Source organism: Leptonychotes weddellii, chromosome 6, assembly GCF_054177405.1.
Source record: "Leptonychotes weddellii isolate Sample4059 chromosome 6, ASM5417740v2, whole genome shotgun sequence".
In the NCBI taxonomy this organism is placed as follows: domain Eukaryota; kingdom Metazoa; phylum Chordata; class Mammalia; order Carnivora; family Phocidae; genus Leptonychotes; species Leptonychotes weddellii.
The window spans coordinates 39,959,153-39,978,355 of NC_138374.1; the positions used below are offsets into that span (position 1 = coordinate 39,959,153).

General features: G+C 48.6%; 1 protein-coding gene across 2 annotated transcripts; it reads right to left on the reverse strand.

Moving 5' to 3' along the window:
* Positions 1-3,166: 3,166 nt before the first annotated feature.
* On the reverse strand, positions 3,167-11,047 carry GPR15LG (G protein-coupled receptor 15 ligand). 2 transcript variants are annotated; one of them, XM_081823986.1, is made up of 4 exons: positions 10,907-11,047; positions 8,906-8,995; positions 4,437-4,490; positions 3,167-3,532 (listed from the first exon to the last, which is right to left on the reverse strand). In XM_081823986.1, exons 1-4 carry the CDS (start codon positions 10,974-10,976, stop codon positions 3,447-3,449), a joined length of 300 nt encoding a protein of 99 aa, XP_081680112.1. In that variant the 5' UTR covers positions 10,977-11,047; the 3' UTR covers positions 3,167-3,446. The 2 variants fall into 2 exon arrangements, 1 of the variants encoding a protein (XP_081680112.1); XR_014146281.1 differs by lacking the exon at positions 4,437-4,490 and having other exon boundaries at positions 10,907-11,045.
* Positions 11,048-19,203: the final 8,156 nt, after the last annotated feature.

Genomic DNA, 19,203 nt, shown 5'->3' on the forward strand with positions numbered 1-19,203 from the left:
CCAGCAACCCTCAGTTTGTTTCCTGAGATTAAGAATTCCTCATATCAGTGAGGTCATATGATACATGCCTTTCTCTGATTGACTTATTTCGCTCAGCATAACACCCTCCAGTTCCATCCACGTCGTTGCAAATGGCAAGATCTCATAGAAGGTGGTCTGTTCTGCCCAGTTTGCCCAGAAATCAGCTCGGAGCTGTCAGCAGAACGGGTGAGCATGCAGGGCTGTAGAGTGCATGTGGATAGCCAGGGATGAGATCAGTCCAGGAGGACCCAATCCTGAATGGCGGTGGGCACGGGGGAGAGACCTGGATTCGTCTAGTTTGGTGGAAGCAGATCTGTGACCACCATTCGGCTTCTATTTCAGAGCCAGGCACTTCTCGTTTTATTAGTCTCCCCAGTAGCCCACTGGCCGTCAGGCAGTGAGGCTCATTTTACAGGTGGGGAATCTGGGGCTCCAGGAGGTCACCTGACCTCCCCGATGTCACCCGGTAGGCACCTGACAGGCCCCTCATTTGAACCCACATCTGTGAAGTCTGTGCTCTGTCACCTACGCCACGTGTCCCACGCAGCCGGGGTGTTGCCATGGGGACCGCACACTTTCCCTCGTGACACCAGAGCCAGCTGCCACCTGGTCTAGGTTCTTCAGGGAGTCAATTAAGGGCAAACTAAGAGTTCAAGTTTTATAAATTCAAGTCACTTCTGGATGTACGGAATCCTCATGGGATCCCCAGTAGGCTTGAATAACCTTATTCATCAGACGGTCCCTGTAGACCCAATCTACCCTTCGAGGGTAAAGTTCTTCCACCAAATTTAAAAGCTCACGTTGCAACTTCTGGAGGTGACATTCCACAGGGGAGAGAGTGGGAAGGAAAGGTTTTGGCCTTTGGCCAGCCTCCAGCTCTGCATGGGAATCTCTGCTTGGGAGTGGGTCTCACGCTTTCCCTCACTTCCCAGAGGGAAGAGAGATGGGGGGGCTGGGGGGGGGCAGGCAGGAGCAGGGTCCTCAGCTCCCTTTTGTGCCTCCCACTTTTGGCCTGGGCTGCTCTGAGGGGCTGGTGTCCCTGGAAGGTCCCTTTGGGTCATTGCTCATCCTACCTGAGGCTGGTCCCCCGTAGCCAGGGGCTCAGAGCTGCAGGGGCTGCATTCCTGCCCCACAGACAGCCTCCTCCTTTTCCCAACGGCTGGCTGTGTCCTCCTTTTATTTGTGTATATTAAGTGACTGGTCTTTCCTGCCCACAAAGAAGCTGAGGCTCCTGCTTTCCTGAGCATAAGGCTAGACTTGGTTCAGTGGCCGGACACACAGCCCCTGAATTGTTCTTCCTGGTTGACTCTCAAGTATGCATGTTTAGTTAGGTGTGAAGTTTTCTTTGCCTTTTCTGTCTGTGTGTTGCAGGGTGGGGTGGAAGGGGAAGGACTGGGGACAAGGATGTGGAATAGTCAGCTGTCCCACTGCTAGTCGTGGTGCCCCTTGCTGAGGGGGTTCCTGGTGAGGGTCTGACCCGGCACGGGAATGTTCACCATGGACCCGTCTCCATAGCCCACCCAGCCTCCGAGTCTCTAAGGCCACTCCGCTGCTGCTCAGAACCCCTCTAATTCCTCTCCTCAGTGCCTTGCCCACGGCCCTGCCTTAGTTCTAGCTCATTTCATCTCCTCCCAGTGGCCCTTCCTATCTGCATTCCCTCCTGCTTGCAAATAAGTCTTCTCCAGCTGGAACTCTCCCCTAATTCAGCTCAAGCGTCAGCTCATCTTTTCCCTCCCTCTCCTGTGCCCAGCCCTCTGTTTCTGCCGCGGTGCTCACACCCTGGTGCTTCTCAGCCCTCAAGGACCGCATTTGTTCATGTCTGAGCCTCAGAACCTAGCACTGTCTGACCATTGTCCTCCCCCCGGGAGTGGGTGAGTGAGTGAATGAGCCAGCCCATGAACGCAGCCTCTGAATGGAAGTGAAAGATTTGGCTGACGACAAGGTAAGGGCTCTGGCTGGCCCTGGGACCACTGTCCCCAGAGCTCCCTGCCAGAGAACCTCTGCCCACCAGCCTTGCTCCTGGTTGGCCTGGCACTCGCAGACACGGTGCTGGGGGCGGCGTGGGGGAGGGGCTTCTCACCCTGCTGGGAGAATCCCCTAAGAAGGTAGCTTTACAGAGAGATAAGCCTCTTAGACCTGGGCCATCTGTTCCCTCTGAGCCACAACCCCGCAGCCCTGGCTCATCGTGGGCAGAAGCTCAGCCCTGGGGGGAGGGCAGGGAAGGCAGGGACTTCCTGAACCGAGCCCCTCTGTGTGCCCTTTGTGGGCCCCTTACATCCATTTGTGTGCGGGAGCCTCGTGTCAGCCCTCTGAATGGGTCCTGGGCTCTGCATTTTATAGAAAAGGGAACTGACTTGCCCAGGTCACACAGAAAATCCCGGGCAGGACTAGGACTTGAGTCCTGGTGTGTCGGACCAGGACCTTTGCTATTATTGTTAGTAGTGCCCACATCCCCTTCTCAGAGTTAGATTTTGCTGTGATGAAGGGCAGCCTGCAGCAGAGGCTTGGGGGCACGGGTCTCCTCTAGCAGAAAGTTGTGGCTCAGGCCCCCATTGCTGACTTTCTCAAACTGGGATGTGCCACACATTTTGTGTATTTATGTATTTATTATTTGTGTGCTTGAGTGTTCTTTCCAGCAGACCCACATCAGGAAGTTAGGAAGGGGTTCCTTCAGGGGCCATCAGACATGGGACGGTTAGAGGTTCTGTGTATCTCAAGACGACTGAGCCTCTACAGACTTGGTCGCTGCTCTTGGGGGCCTGTTGCCCTGCACCCCAGTAGGCTCGAAAGTGTCTGGACTTGCAGCTGCCACATGTTACAGTGGAGTTTTGACCGTCAGGACTGTAGGGGTCAGGTGGGGACTGAGACCAGGTGGGCTGAGCCTGAATAATTCTGAAAGTTGGTGGCACGATTGGGACTGGCATCTGGAATTCCAGAACTTTCTCAGGGCCCTTCCTGCCCAAGGTGAAGCCCTCCAACCTCCCAGTTCACTGCCGTGAAGGTTGAAAAGGGTAGTGAAACCCACTGATGCCAGGGTCTTCCCTGGAGGGTTTTTTCTCTCTGAACTTTACATCTCTGAAGCCAGCATGAACCCAGAGAAGCTAACTTACTTGTTCAAGGTCCCACAGCAAGACAGGCATTCCAGAGTTTTGACCTTTGTATTCATGTTGTGGTTTTCAGAAAATTCTGGTTCAGGCTTTTCTAAAAGGCAGAATGAGCACAGTCCAACACAGCAGGCAAGAAATGTGTCTTTAAGAGAAGAGGCTCGTGGTTCATGGGCAGAAGCTTCCATGGGCCAAAGCTCTTTACATCTTTGCCATCACCCCCAGCTTCAAGAGGAGCATCCTAGGAGAACCCGAGACTTCTGGATGCCTCGGGTACTGGGCATGAGGGTCTCAGCTGTGTGCAGCCTTGTCTGGAGGGTATTACACTTGCGGGAGAGCCCCAGGTACCACCCAAATGCGGGACTCTGGCTTGAACTTACACAGTCTGCAGATCCTCACATGGCGCCCTGGGAAGGGGCAGATAAGACAAGAGCCAGAGGGGAAGGCAGAGTGGGGGTGGAGAATGGAGAGAACACAATTAAGGTTCATTTCCAGGCACAAAGAGTTTTTAAAAATCAAGGTGAGAATCAGAGCTTATCTCCTTCCTGGAGACCCAGAAGGACACCTTTCATGGCAAACATGATTGGCTCAGTTTATTTTAGTCCCATCAGGAAGAAATCTGATTTACCGGTAGAAGATGGAGAGAAGGTGGCTTATGGGCTAAACTAGCTCTGTCAAGAGCGCAGTCCACTAAAGTTGAGGGGTCTGGGAGGCCTGTTTTTGATGGCTACGGTAGGAGGATCCGCCCACATGTCCTCGCAGGCCCTCAGACCCCTCGGGCTGTCTCCTCCCAGAGAGCATGTTGCAGACAATGTGTGTCTCAAAGCTATGTTTGCATCTTGACAGACCAGTCCCACTTATGGGAGGAATAATCCACAAGAAAAAACCCTGCATGCATCAAACTGTTCTTTATAGTTTGGTTTTGGATACCAGAAACAAATTTCTGAAAACAAGCTGAATATTCTATGGTGGAGAAATAGTAAGTTAATAATGGTATCTTATGATGGAAAATGGTTGGCAGTGATAAAACCTGTGATTATGAAGACGAGGTAGCAACAGGTAGAAAAATGCTCATGGTGTAATGTTAATTTTAACATGAAAAAAATGAGATACAATAAAATTAAACATGGCTGCATACAAAAAAAAGAAACACAAATGAATGGGAAGAGTTACTAAAGTGCTGTGATGAGATTATTCTTTTTTTCTCCTTCTGTTTCCAGATTATTACTATGTGCAAGGTGGTGTGAGAGTTGACAACATAGAATCTGGAACCAGAGTGTTTGGATTCAAAGCCCCAGCTCTACCACTTACCAGCTGGGTGACCTTCAACCAGTGACTTAACCTCTCTGTGCTTTGGCTCCTCATCTGTAAAAATGGGGGCAGTACCAGTACCTAACTCTTAAGATTATTGTGAGTTAGCAGATATAAGTGCTATACAATAATTGCTGTATAACAACTGGCTATAAAAAATAAATTTAATTATCATAACTTATTAATGGCCTCATATCTTAATCATAAATCAGTGCTAGTATTGGTGTGGTCTTTAAATTTTTTCTTCCTATTTGAAAGTGCTTTCATCTTCTAGATGTAATTGTCACAGTAATATACAGTATAAAGTACTCTTTTCTATTAATATCATGTTGCAAGCGTTTTTCATTAGCGTTTCTGATGAAGGACCACGATTTCCTCAACACTGCTTCCACCCCCCGTCTGTGCCCCTCAGATCCCTAAGACTCTCTTCTCTGGCTCCTACAACAAATACAGCGGTTGACTTATTGCAAATATAGTTGCAATTCTCCACCCTGTTTTTGCAATGCAACTTTGTAGCTGCTTCCACCAAGATATGAGGTCTGTTTCTCGGCTCCTTCAATCTGGGCTGCCCTGGTGACTTGCTTTGGCCAATTGAATGCAGTGGAGATAAAGGTGGGCCAGTTCTGAGGCCTCGAGAGGCCTTGGGTGCTCTCACTCACATAGGTGGAACCCTGCAGCTTCTGTGAACAAGTTTGGGGTAGGCTGTTGGAGGACAAGAGACCATGTGGAAGAGGGTCCAGGTGCCTGACTGAGACCATCCCAGCCTTGCGGATCACTGACCCCCAAACATGTGGGAGAGCCCAGCCAAGATCAGCAGAGTGGCGTATCCGACCCTCAGAAGAATGAATGAGCCCAGCTAATAGTTGGAAGAACTGCTCAGCTGACCTGTCGATTCATGGCAAATAAGAAATACATGTTGCTTTGGGTCACTGAAGTTGGGAGTGGTTTTTTGTTGTTTTGTTTTGTTTTTAAGATTTTATTTATTTGAGGGAGAGATAGTGAGAGAGAGCATGAGCAAGGGGTGGGGGCATTGCGAGAGGGAGAAGCTGGCTCCCCACTGAGCGGGGAGCCCGATGCGGGGCTTGATCCCAAGACTCGGAAATCATGACCCGAGCCGAAGGCAGATGCTTAACCCACTGAGCCACGCAGGCGCCCTGGGAGTGTTTTGTTATGCAGCTATGGCTAATGAATATAATCCCAAGGAGCGAGGCTATTGATATGAGAGCCTCTGACTGATTGACCCGCTGGACAGGATGGACAGGCACCCTCTTCACCTCCTCCCTTCCAGGGTCCATGATACTGGCTCTGTATCCACCCAGGTGTCACCCAAAGGTGCCAAAACGCTCAAGTCATCACACTGGTGATCCTCAATGGGTAATCTTTGTCTCTGTGGTTTGGGCCCCTTCCGGAAGACGAGGACAACCGCATGGTAGGGGAAGAATCTCTCTGGGCCCCTTCCACCCCGTCTCCCACTGTGGGTCAAGTAATTTTGTTTGTCTTCAAAACAGGGAGGGTGGCATGCAGCTCTCGGGTCCCAGGCAGTCTGTGGGAGGGGCAGGTACACGCTCAGGCTCCAGGGGTCTTCTAAAAAGACCTCCCCAGCCCTCCCCAGAGCTTCCTTACCAACAACCTCAGGACACTTGGATGGAAGGTGACCTGACAAAGGCCCCAGGTGGGTCCTAAACAGCTGTCATTCTGGCCCCCACCTCACCCTGATGCCCCTCAAGTGCTAACAGTTCACAAATTGAACACTCCATTATAAAAAAAAATGCTGCTATAGAAAGAAAAAAAAAATGCTGCTATGACATGCTGCTATACAGATTTATACACACTTTTCAGATACTTTGGAAAAGCTTTTTTTTTTTTTTTAGCAAATTGGTAAATGTGGTAAATTCAGCAAATTGGCCATTCATTCAGCCCACTGATTTTGGATGTTGGTTTTGTGGAACTGACCCAGAGTCCTGTGCCTGCCACTTCCCGTCATGCCCACGGGCCTAGCACTGCACTTGCATATGAAGCTAGGCTCCGGAAAGACATGTGAGATTGAAGAGTCATCATGCTGGTGTATGGGTGTCGTAGCTGAGGGTGTCAGCTCGGGAACATCCTCTAGGCACACTCGTTATTTTCTCTTTGGACAGACAGGTGCACAGACACTCTTATATGTCAGGGAACCCGAGTACAGAGGCCAAATTCCCCGAGCTTGGCACCTCCAGCCCCTCTGCTGTTGATTACGTGGCATTGAGTAAGCCCCAAGGTCAGGCCGGGGAAAATGGCGGGTGGAACCACCAAGCTTGGGCTTAGGCTTTGGTTTTCAGTGTGGAAATCGCTGGCCTCCTGCTTCAGGTGCCCTGGCAGGGCTCTGACTTCCTCCATAGCAAGAGCAGGATGTGTTTATGGGGTACTCGGTGCCAGGCTAACACCTGGCTTTATAGTCACGACCTCGCTGACTCCTTACCAGAGCCTGGCATGGTAGATTCTAGTATCATACCCTTTCACAGGTGAGGAGACTGAGGCTTAGCAGAGCTGGGTGACCTGCTCAAAAGCACGCAGCTAGCAGGTGGTGGAGTTGGGGTTCCAACTCAGAAGTTGCTCTGCTTTGGGGAAATCTGAGGTCTTGGGCATGCACGCCTCTTCCTAAGCTCGCCAAACCTGCTCTCTATGCAGGAGGCAGTGTGTTGCAGTGGAAAGAGGTGGACAGATCTGAGCTCCTGGCTCTGCCTCAGAGTCTTTCTGAGCCTCAGTTTCCCAATCTGTAAAATGGGGACAATGTTTCTCTGGAGGTGGTTCCAAGGATTTAAATGAGATTATATACTAAGGACCCAATAAAAAGGTTTGTTTTGCTCTTTTTGTTTAGAGTTGTTTGCAAATTTCTGTAATAGAATTAAAATATATATATAATAAAATTTAAAATATATATATGTGTGTATATACACTAAAGGAAATCCAGGGTCAACATGGAAGTCATGCACCTAGATTATTTTAAAGTGCTGAGTGACTAACAAAACAGCTGCCCTTGTACTGTGCACAAGGAGTTAACCTGGCTGTGTTTCCTAGGAACTGTGTGTGTATGTGTGTGCGTGCACATGTGTGCGTGTGTGTGTGTATGTGTGCACATCCTTAACTTCTTTTTACTGCCTATGAGTGAGTCCATCCTGGGGAGGGGTTTGGGGATAAACTCACTCAGCAGGGAGGGACTCTACCTCTCTCTGCCTATGGTTTTGCCTTATTTATTTCATGGAAACACTGCCCCTCCTCCACGGGGCTGGGGCCTCAGCGGGGAGCAGAGCTCCAGTCAGATAGTCAGTGACTTACGCTCACCTGTCCTGGGCGGGTGCTTCGCACCTGCGTCCAGTGTGTGAGAACTGGTTATTTTTATCCCGCCCCAGCTGGATGTGATGCCAGTTTGGAAGGAGGGGCTGTCAGCTTCTCCAAAGAAGTGACCTGAGGCTAAGCTGTGCTGTCTCCCTCCCTCCCTCTCCTTCACACCCAAGCTCCCCTGGCACAAGAGCCCAGTAGTTGGCTGGGCGGCAGGTTGGAGGCTCTGACTCCGGTCATGGGTTCCCTGCACCATGGTCCCAGAGAAGCCAGCATGGCTGGGGCCTTCTCAGACCCCTGGGAGGGGCCTTAGGCTGCAGAGAGTGGGGGGCAGGGGCCCTGGATTAGTATCAGGCCTGCTGGCTCAAGGCTCTAACTTCACACCCGGGCCCGGCAATTCCCATGCTCCAGCAGGCCCCCAGCCTAGGCCAGTGCTGGGAACTGGGGGCGTGCAGCCCCCCATGGGCCTGTCTCCTTCAGCATCCAGTGCCCCCACTCCGCCCAGGCCTTGTGGGAGAGGGCAGTCTTGTTCCTCCTGGCTTCACCCTGGCATGGAGCCCAGCTTTCCTCTCCAGCCAGGCTCCTGGGACTCGTGCTGCCTGCCTGCATCCTGGGACTCTCTGAACCTGTGAGTTCCATCCCCCTATTGGTCACCTTTCCTCATGTGCCAACTCACGAGGCCAGTCCTGCCTTGGTTAGTAGCTTCCATGAACACCTCCCGAAGACTCACCAGCCTCTCTGTCTTCCATGGTCCCCTCTTGCCCATCTCAGGCCCCTACGCCTGCTGCTTCCCTGCCCGAACCCTCCCCTCCACATTCCTCCTTCCGGCTCCTTGCCTTTCTTCAGGTCTCAAATGTGGCCTCCTCTGACGCCTCCCACCCAGGGTAGGGATGTTCCCAGTACCATTTTCAAATCGCATTCTGTTCTTTCTCTTGACAGAAGGTATTTGGTTCAAAATGATTACTTCTTTGACTTTTTTTTGGTGGGGGGAGGGGTCGGCTCCCCCCATTAGACTGGAAGTTCCATTAGGCCAAGGTCACATCTGTTGTGGCCCCTCCGTGCCAGGCACGGCTGGGGGCTGATCCACATATATCACCTGTCTCACAGCCTCCCCAGAACCTCTTCTTACCATCTGGACAGGGTGCGGTGCTTACCTTTCTGGGTCGTCAGGGCAGAGCTAGGAACTCGGGAACAGCAGAGCCTGCGTTTCCAGGGCTTGCTAAGATGACTAGAATTCTTTCTCCCTGAGGGTGGACACAGAGGGGCAGAGACCCTTCCTTAGCATGCTTAGGGACACCATGGGGTTGGATCTGTGAAGGAATGACTTGAATGATCCTCTGCTCCCAGGGTGCTGGGGTCAGGAGTATTTATTCAAGGAGACTCAGGATGGGCCAGGCTATGGGAGGGCTGGGCGGGGGGGAAGGGTGGGCCTGGAGGTGATTTTTTTTTTTTTTCCCCCAGAAATAACAAAGTCAGTGTGGGCAGATACTGTCTTTCTCACGTTCCTGTCCAAAAAACAGCACCATCACTCAAAGTGTCTATGCCTGTTGACCTAGTAGTCTCCCTTTGGCAATCTAGCCTAAGGAAATAAATACACGACATGTTTTATATACACAGATGCTTAAAATACTTTTATATACCACATGCTTAAAATAGCACAACGTTGTGAACCATCTAAATGTCTAAGCATGAAATTCATCATGGCACATTCACTTGATGGCAAGTTATACCTCAAAATATTACTTAAAATATTACTAAAATAACACTACGTTGAAGCCCATGCCAGGGACGCTCCTAAATGGGTTGGAAACTTTATGGGGAAAAGTATTTATCTTCAATGAGTTGTCATTAAGGTAATAGTGGCAGCCTCTCACAATGTCCCCAGATTAGAGGTCTGACAGATTGCATTGCTTTGGGCTGTGTTGATGAGGAATTCTAATCACTGTTTTCCATATTACACATGCAGCCAACGTTCATGACAGAAACTTTAGAAAACAAATACTTCCTATAATCCCACTGCTCAGATGATTGCTGTTGACATTCTGGTGTAAATGCTTCCAGAATAATTTCAATCATAAGGATTTTTGGTGATTATAATACAGTGATAAACAAAGAGATACAACATTGAACATATAGAGATATATATTAATTTCAAAAAAATGCTTGCCTGCAATATTAAAAAGAAATAAAATGTTGAACATGGTTATTCTTGAGTCATGAAAGTACGGGTGTTTTTTGCCTCACTTATATGTCCATATCCCCAACTCCAATAAATGTTAAAATCTCTGTAATTGCTGGGCGCCTGGGTGGCTCAGTTGGTTAAGCGACTGCCTTCAGCTCAGGTCATGATTCTGGAGTCCCGGGATCGAGTCCCACATCAGGCTCCCTGCTCAGCAGGGAGTCTGCTTCTCCCTCTGACCCTCCTCCCTCTCATGCTCTCTGTCTCTCATTCTCTCTCTCACAAATAAATAAAATCTTAAAAAAAAAAAAATTAAAAAAAAATCTCCGTAATTGCTAAAAATAATAATAGGAATAATAATAATAAATGGGCAATGCCTAGAGGGGTAGGCAAGAGAAAAAGCTCAAAATAGCTACTTGAAACAATAAAGGCAGGAGAGCTAAATACTCATATCCACAGAGGTGCAAGGAACATTCTCCCCCACTTGCAAACACACACAAGCATGTCTACCCACCCAGCACACACATGCTCACCCGGTCTGCTGCGTCTGCTGCACGTGGTTGCCGTGCATAAGATCTGGGGATGTTCAGACTCAGTCTACTAATTCATTCATTCATTTACTCAATGCAAATGTACTGTCCTGCAAGCATGATACACCTACACGAGAGTGGCTCCAGCATTTCTAGCTTGGTAGGATTCAGGTGCATGAATCAATCTTGCCGGGAGGTTGTGTGCTTGCGGTAAACACATCACTTTCTACATAGCTTGTGTGTGTGTTTAGGGGAGCTGGGGCTGCAGATGTAGATTGGGGGGTGCTGCCACTGTGGATAGAGGTGCTACAGATTTAGGAGTGAGAGCTTGTCTTCCCGGGCCCAGGACTGCCTCCTGGGGGGCCTGCCCTCCCACATTTCCTGATTCCAACCTTCCCAGGCCCTGCATTCTGCTCGGGAGCCAGCACCCCGGGAGATGGCCCTACCTTCCACGAAGAAGATGCAGAAGCAGAGGAGCAAGATGCAGAGCAGCCTGGAGACGACTAGAAACCTCATGGTGGGGTGGCCGAAACCTCACGTCGTGGGGAGACAGCTGTGCCGCAAAGGTCCTCCTAACGCCACCTCAGATGTTTATAGGGTGATACAGTAAGGTGTTTCCCAATGGGCAGGGCACCAGCAGCCTTGGAATTCTCATAAAGGGTAGAGTCAGCCGCTCCCAAGAGGAAAAAACCAGGTTTTCGAGAAGGTGAGAGTATTTAGTGAACTGTAGCACACAGAGCTATAAATGCCCAGCCCTGGGAACTCCCGGCGCTAGCCTCGGTGGTCAGAGCAGGAAACTCCCATCAGGGAAGGGCCACTTCCCGGTGTTGAACGTTAACTTTTAGTGTCAGTAATCATGCCACCAAACAGATCTTCCTGTGCATTCCTAAGATGGGGCAGGGAGGGCCATAAAACCCTTCGAAAAGCCTCAGGGAAGAGTCTCAAGCAATCCATGAAATGTAGGGAGCAGAGAGCCTGGAATCAGATGACCTGGGTTTGAGCTCTTGCTTTGCCATCTAACGGCAGTGTGACCTTGCACTTGCCATTAAATGTCTCTGAGTCTGCTTCCCATCTGTGAGATGGACACAAGCCTGAATGAGCACACATGTGTGAGGGGCCATGGGTGACACGGTGGATACTGATAGAGCTGTGAAGGAGGTGGGGCTGCAGCTGGACCTTGACAGATGTTTAGGATGAAATGAAAAGGCGCTTCAGGTATAGGATCAGCCTGAGCAAGTTTATGGAGGAAGGAAACATTTTACAAGGGCAGGCATAGGGCAGAGTCCACCATCGTCACCTACTCGCTGGACATATTCTGTGGGCTAGGTCGTGCACAGGGGACGCAGAAGGCACTGTGCCCGGCCCCAGGGAGCCTCTGTTGGTGGAGGCAGCCGTGCAGATACACAGAATTTGTGTTTGCCCTTGTGGTATCATGTCCATCTGTCCTGTGCCCTAATGAATGTGCCCTTCTAACCAACCAACTGGCTATCTGGTTTCCAGTTTCCAAGGGCACATGGGAAGATGCCAGTATCTGGTTCCACTGCCCGGGGTCTTGCTGGTTCCTGGCAGCCAATGCAGACATTCCCTGCTGCCCGAGACTGGCCAATGGGGCGCTTCACTGGCCCTCCTCTCTGGCCAGAGATTAGAGACACAATTTAAACCACATGCTCAGATAGCTTGGTGAGCAAATCGGTAGTTGGGGATGTTTTCTGAAAGTCAGCTTTTATGCATTTACAAAAACTGTAAAGCACTCCACCCAAAGAAACAGGTTGGGCCACTGGCCTTAAGGACCATATGTCATGTCATGTGAGTCACCTGCCCAGCCCCTGCCTGATTCCCTTTCTAAGGGGTGTTCTGAGCAGGCAGTGGCCGTGCCAGACGGTGTGGTTGGGAAGACCCTGGGGGGCCGACCAGGGACAACTCAGGGGCTGGAGCCTAGGAGAGACTTCTGAGCAGCCAGTGTGGGAAAGAGGGCTGGGAAGAGGGTGGGACTGGTCCTGAGGCTGCACTTGCCAGCCAGCACCCTGTTCTTACTTAGATTGCACGTTACAGGTCCATAAACTCCACACAGTTTCCTAAAGATGTTTCCTGAAATTGGAACTGCATCTGTGGTCCACATCAAATACTATTACCACTACTTTATTTCTTTTTATGTGAGGTCATTTGGGGTGCCACCATCAAGTTCTCTGCACAACAGCATACCTTTGGCTACCACCCACCCATTACCTGTTGTTGTAACAGGTAATTTTTGCTCTTGGCAAACTATTAGCAGAGGAGAAAAGAGCAACCTCCTGCCCAAGGCGGCAGGGATTCAGCCAAATCTTAAAGCTGAACTCTAATTGCTGAGCAATGGTGCAGACATTAGACTCTCAGGCTAGCAGAGAGGGAGATTTGTCTGGACCCACTGGACTTGGGTGATTTTCCCCGGCCTCTCAGCCCCGCAACTGTGGAGTCAGAAACAGATGTTAGGTTCTCAACACAGCTTTTTTCTCACCACAGATCACAGATCAGGGCCAGAAGAACTGGCTATCTCCAGGGCTCTGTTCCTTATCCTCTCACACATAGAATTCACAGATTTGCAAGTGTTACTGGGACCAATATGTTTAAACGGGAAGAATAGATTCAGATGTCAGAATTCCACCCTGCTTTGTAAATGCTTATGAAAACTTAACTTACTGCCCCACTAAGTTAAATAACACAGGGCATAAAGTTCCACCCAATCCCCCCACCCCTTACCCAGAGACAATCACTGTTCACAAGTTTTCACCTGCTTTTTTAACATTTCAAAGATAGCTATCAACTTCCTACTTTAAAAAAGGAAGAAACACCTTTGGCTCTTTAGAATATTTGAAATCTCATGTTGAGTTGAGAGAGGTGAAAATGAGAAGCATTTTAACAGGAACACCTACCTGTTAGTTTTAAGCATATGCAGTTTGGGTACAAAAATAGTAAGATTTGAGACTTTGAATAATTTCTAAAGGTGATTTTGGACACTTGGAAGCCTTCCTGAGAAGGCTCCAGAGACACATCTAACACGCAGGGGAATTTACAAGGAAGAAAAAATTGTCAAGTCAGATTTGTGATTTCTATAGTCAATTAGGAAAATGCCTGAAGTGTCTCCACCCTTTACAGGTAGAACATTTTTGGCCGGAGTCCCCACACTTCACTCTTCACCTGTGTGACACTTTTCTTTCAAAGATGTTTTATGAACCCTCTAGTTGATCAGAAATGACTCTCCTTCCTTTATTTGCTTAGCAAACTGCAGATCAGTTTATAATGGAGAAGCCAGACACTGGAGTGATCCTTCAGTTGTCTTATTTAATCCTCCCACCCCCCAAGCTCAGGGAGGCAGGCACTGAATTTCCAGCTTGCAACAAGGGAAAGTGAGGTTTTCTTTCATCTCACAAAAAGACTTGTGGTAACTTCTCATCTGGAACCAGGTCTGCCTGACAAAGCTGAGGTTCTTTTCTAACGCTGCTTCCATGAGAGCTCACAAGTAGCTGAAAATAACCCACGCTGATATTTAGCTTACATGCCACCCCCAAATTGTACAATAAACCAATAGCTTCCTCTATGTTTTACGGTTGATCCGAACTTCCTCGTAAACCTCCAGCTCCCTGGGTTTTGCCTGCCTCCTGCTACTGGAATAAGGCTGGCAAATCCAGGGTCTGTCCCTTCCACCCCTGCCGTCCCTGGTCCCCTGGGTTCTCACGGATGCTGTGCATCCTCCAACTGTCCCCTCCCCTTGGGTGTGGGCTGCCTACCCGTAGCCATGGCTGGTGGGCAACCCTGCCTCACCATGGTGGCCAACGGCGGGCCCGGGCTCCTCCATGGAAGTCATGCTGGAAGGTCACCTTTTCCACACCACCAAGGCACCTGGGGAGACTTGCAGGCACTGTCTTCTTTTATCCTGTGGCCACTCATGTTGGTACTGGCATCCTTGGGAAGCCACCATCTGATGGGAATAGTCCCTTGGCTGCCTTCCTGTCTCTGTCTCTCTGTGTCTCTGCAGCTCCTGGCCCTTTGCCCCCATCACCTCACCCCTACCCTGTGATTTCAGCCTGGAGTGGGGGACCCAGGACCCCCGTCTGCGATTTCCATCTTCCTCCCTCCCCTACACTCTAGCGTCACAGGTTCCAGGCTCTAACCAGAGCTCTGCCACGTTTTAGCTTGTGTGACCCTGGACAAATTGCTCAACTTTTCTGTTTCTCAGTTTTTCTCTTTCTCAGGAAAGGAGTAGCTGAAGCTGGAGAGAAACGTCCTTTTGATGAGAGGGTAATGTGAAAGTGTGCTATATGAAAACAATTGTTCGATTAGGTGGCCCATTGCCAGGAGAGGGGTGCATCGCTTTCCTTCCCTTTGTCAACAGCATCCTGTTTCCAAAAAATACCTTCCTCCTGTGTTCAAGGATGTAGGATGCTTCTTTAACGCGGAACAATGGTTGCCTTTTGTTGTATTTCACGGCAAATTTAAAAAAAGCACACTGAAATTCAGGTCTAAATGACTAACAGCAGGCCCTTGTATAAATGTGAAGTTTGACCAAGAGGGTTGAGGGCCGGGACAGCAATTGCCAGAGACTTGGGCAGCGGGGGCGAAGACGAATGCCAAGGTTGGCCACTTCTGCCAGCGCTTAGAGTTGGGGAACCGCAGGCAGAGCTGGATGGGCCCTGTTTGCCGGCGTCTGTTCTGTGCTTTGCAGGTTTGGCAGCAGGCTTCCCAGAAGAGAGGTGTCTCCTTTCCAGATCCTCACCCCCCACCTCCAGCACCACCAGGACAGGGTGGATGAGCAAGGTGCAGCTGGAGCTCTGCCGTCCTGGGGTAAACTTCAATCCCGTTGTTGCAGACACAGCATGGGCAGGGCTACGGGGACCTTGAAGGCTCTGGGTTCGGTTTGTCTGAGAAGAGATGTGCCAAAGGTCACAGGGTGGAGAGATGTTCTGCTTTCTGGGTCTTTCTACTAAGTTCCTAAAACCTGAAAATCTTCTTTTAAAGTGTTCCGTTGCACTTTCTCTTCATATGTACTTTCCGTTTTAAAAAAATTACTAGGGGCAGCTGTAATATACTGACAACAGTTTCCTACCAAATGCCCGTTTTTTCTGCTGCTCGGAATTAACAGTGAAAATCTTGCCATAATTTCCAACTTCTTTGTAAATGACTCCTCTACTGAAATGCAGTAGTGAGCGGATCTCCATCTTTTCCGAGGCACCCAGTACGGTAAGGGAGACAATTTGTGAGCACGCAGAGTCACAAACACATTCGGTTTGCAAGCAGAGAAGGATTCCCAGCAAAGTAGGGCAGGACACCTCCCATGATGCTGCATGTGGGGGCTGCCCAAGCATCCCCCTTCCCACAGAAGCGAGGAGCCCCCTCCGGCCATCAGCCCTCTGTGCTGGGGTGTGGACACCTACATTCTTGTGGGCACTCACACAACTGCCCCCTTTCCTCTGAACTCCCGTAGCAATCCGTATCCATCTGGATAATGCTTTCGTAGTTTCTAGAAAACGACCTCACAATTACCTTGGGTCATTAGTTGCTATTTCTCACATTTTAACTACATGGTACCTAATAGAGGGTTCAATAAACATTTGTTGACTTGATCTCTTAAAAAGAGTGACTTGTGTTTGGGCCCTAAATTCCCCACCAGCAGTTAAGGGCTTCTGCCTTCAGCATTCACTGCTCAAAGGTCAGCAGGGCTAAGAGCCTTTGCTCACTATCAGATCCCTCCTGGCTACCACACGCTGCCTCTATCCAGCAGATGCTGTTTTATAGACTTTCAAGCCCGGCTGTGATGCCAGGGAAGAAAGTTTCTCATTCATCCTTGTTTCTCCCCACAGTTGGTGCTGAGTTAATTCCTTCAGAGTAGCAAACCGAACAAACCTATCAAATCCCTTACTCTCCTTATGAACAGTCAGATCACATCAAACTACAAATGCTTTCTCTCTCAACTTCCACTGATCCTCCTGTTTGGAATCTTTCTGCATTGCTGGGAAGTCAGTCCATTCAACCTGCATGATGCACGTAACTGGGTGGGGCTAGGTTTGCATTGTCTTGTAGAAGATTCCTTATGAATCATCAGTAAAAGTGGCTACAATTAGGGCACCTGGCTGGCTCAGTCCGTTGGGCGTCTGCCTTTGTAACAGGTCATGATCCCAGGGTCCTGAATTGAGTCCCACATGGGCTCCCTGCTCCATGGGGAGTCTGCTGCTCCCTCTGCCCCTCTTGCCACTCGTTCTCTCAAATAAATTTTTTTTTTTAAAAAGTTGCTACAATTACGGAAAGATAATCCTTCAGATACCTGTTCTTACAGGACAATGAACTATTAGAAGTGGAAAAACTAACCACTGGAAAATAACATATTTTTTTAAATTCTAAAATGTCACTGATTTTAGGATAACCTTAGTTTTGCAAAAAAACCTAGTTTTAGTATCTGAAGAATAAATGATAATCATGAAATTAAACACACATTAAAATTAAACACCCATGAAATTAAACACACATTTCAGAAATGAAGTGTGAAAAATATAGCCTCTTGGAATTGAGGTAACATGACTAATGAGCAAATAAAATTAAGAAATAGAACACCCTTCCTATGAAATCATCATGTGAACCTTGTTTCACCAAGCTCTGTGATGCTATGTAAAACCACTCTGGGGCATATAGGTGAGCAGCCCAGGTGGTCCAAGTGCAAGGAAAGCTAGCACGATGGTGGCTAGCTGCCGCATACAAGTAATCAGGCAATTTTTACGAAGTGCTCACGGAAAGGTCTTATTTTCAAAAACTGTTCAACTTGTATGCTCATCTGTGAGCATGAATGTCAGTTTGGCCCTGCTAGAAAATCTCAATTCTCTATTTCTAGGATCCAGTGAGGTTGCACTATCCCCCACCAACTATGAGACTCTGGCCCCTTAGGATAGCAAGCCATGAGTGAGGCCGAATCAAACACTAAGGCAGACAGGAAGAGACTGTGCAGGACCTGCCCTCATGCTAACTGGCCAGAATGGCCCATATAATCCCTCCTCCCCCATTAATTAATTTCATCTTTGCTTCTGGCACAATATGCTCCTTTTGCAGTTTTCAAGTGTCAATACTGGGGGAACTTTCTCCAGCTTCCTGAACGGCTTCTTTACAAAAGGCCAAGTCTTCAAGACCATAGCTTTATCTTTTCCTGAAAAACGGCTTCCATTTTGACTGCTAGCTAAATTGAGTACATTTAGGGAGGACTCCATCTTAGTGATTAACACTGACCTTCAAAACATCCTTTGATTCGTGGCTAGAGGTGATCTCAGCAACTGAGAAAAGGAGTTTCTGGTACTATATATAAGAAATAGGATCTGGGGAAGTCAAACATGATTACCATGTTTCTTGATTACCATGATTTCTTGTTACATGATTCTTCAGATACTAAGGTCAATCCCCCCCCTTTTTTTTCAGATTTTGAGATAGTGAGAGAGAGCACAAGAGTGGGGTGAGGGGCAGAGAAAGAAGCAGACTTCCCACTGAGCAGGGAGTCAGATGCAGGGCTCGGTCCCGGGATCCGGCATCATGACTTGAGCCGAAGGCAGATGATTAACTGATTGAGCCTCGCAGGCGCCCCTTTTGATAAACACTAAAATTTTAATGCTCTAAGTATTTTTAGCAAAATCTCAACCTATTTAATTTGTACAGTGCTTTTGATCCTCAAAGAGGATTTCAGCCCTGTGGCATCCGTCGAACTTTCTAAGTGTAACTGGTTAAGACATTCAACTCTGCCACTTCTTCCCAGCCGTATGACCTTGTGCAAATAAGTATCAAACTTGGGGGCTTCAGCTTAGTCCTTGGCAAAATGGGGATTACCAGTACCTAGCTCAAAGTAATGTTACGGCTTATGCAAAGGACTTAGCACACAATATGCAAATAATTGAATCATTAGCAATTAACAGGGTATCTGGACCCTCCTACCGTACTGGAATGACACAAATCTCAGGTGTCTTTCAGTTTCAAGTACTTTAACATGGAAACACACCCTCTCTCCAGATGAACAATTTTAAGGGAAACGTGCCTTTCTTTCCACATCCTAACATTTTAAAGTGCACAGAACACATTCAAGGGTTCAGGGTCCTAGCACAGAACACATAACGTGTTGCGAGCAGGAAACTAGGCTTCAAGGGAACTGGCATTTCTTGCCATCCTTCCCTGCTCTCTGACCCTTCCTCCATCATACTCCGGCCGTGGGAAACACCCTCACTGCCCTTACTCTGTGCTGTAACTCTTGTTTAGTCTTGGAAGGCTTCCTGCTGGCACACCTTGGAAACTCACTGCTGTGCTCTTACGACACTTGCCCTAAAGGACCCTGGTTGTGTCCCCTGGGTTTAGGTAGTAGCATGATGCTTGCCACACTCGTTTTCTGACTGAATGTTCACGACAGCGTTCTAAGCAAACCAAAAGGGCCTTTATTTTTTGTGTGATCATTTTTAAATACATATCTCAGTTATCCTGTAAAGCTTCAGGTGATGTTTTAGAAAAATGAGAAGTAGGTATTTTTCTTTTTTGCCTAAAGCCTATCCATGTGTGCGGGTCTTCACTCTTCCCTGTGAATGATATGAAGGAAAACCCTCGGTGGCATGGCATGTTAACGGAGCCTGGGAACCAGGGATTTTTTTCATTATGACTTTACATCTGTTTTATTATTTTATAAGTATTCACATTTTATATAACTCACTTTTTATACCAAAGTCTTCATTGTCTTAGCAAAGTCAGAAAAAGT

What these genes read in the sequence shown, in the direction of transcription:
- GPR15LG (XM_081823986.1), bottom strand. Translation starts at nt 10,976, where the DNA reads ATGAGGTTTCTAGTCGTCTCCAGGCTGCTCTGCATCTTGCTCCTCTGC. An exon ending in CTGCATCTTCTTCGTGGAAG is followed by an intron (nt 8,996 to 10,906) that starts GTAGGGCCATCT and finishes GTCCACCCTCAG; the next exon opens with GGAGAAAGAATTCTAGTCAT. An exon ending in GGTTGAAGGTCACCCAGCTG is followed by an intron (nt 3,533 to 4,436) that starts GTAAGTGGTAGA and finishes GCCCCTTCCCAG; the next exon opens with GGCGCCATGTGAGGATCTGC.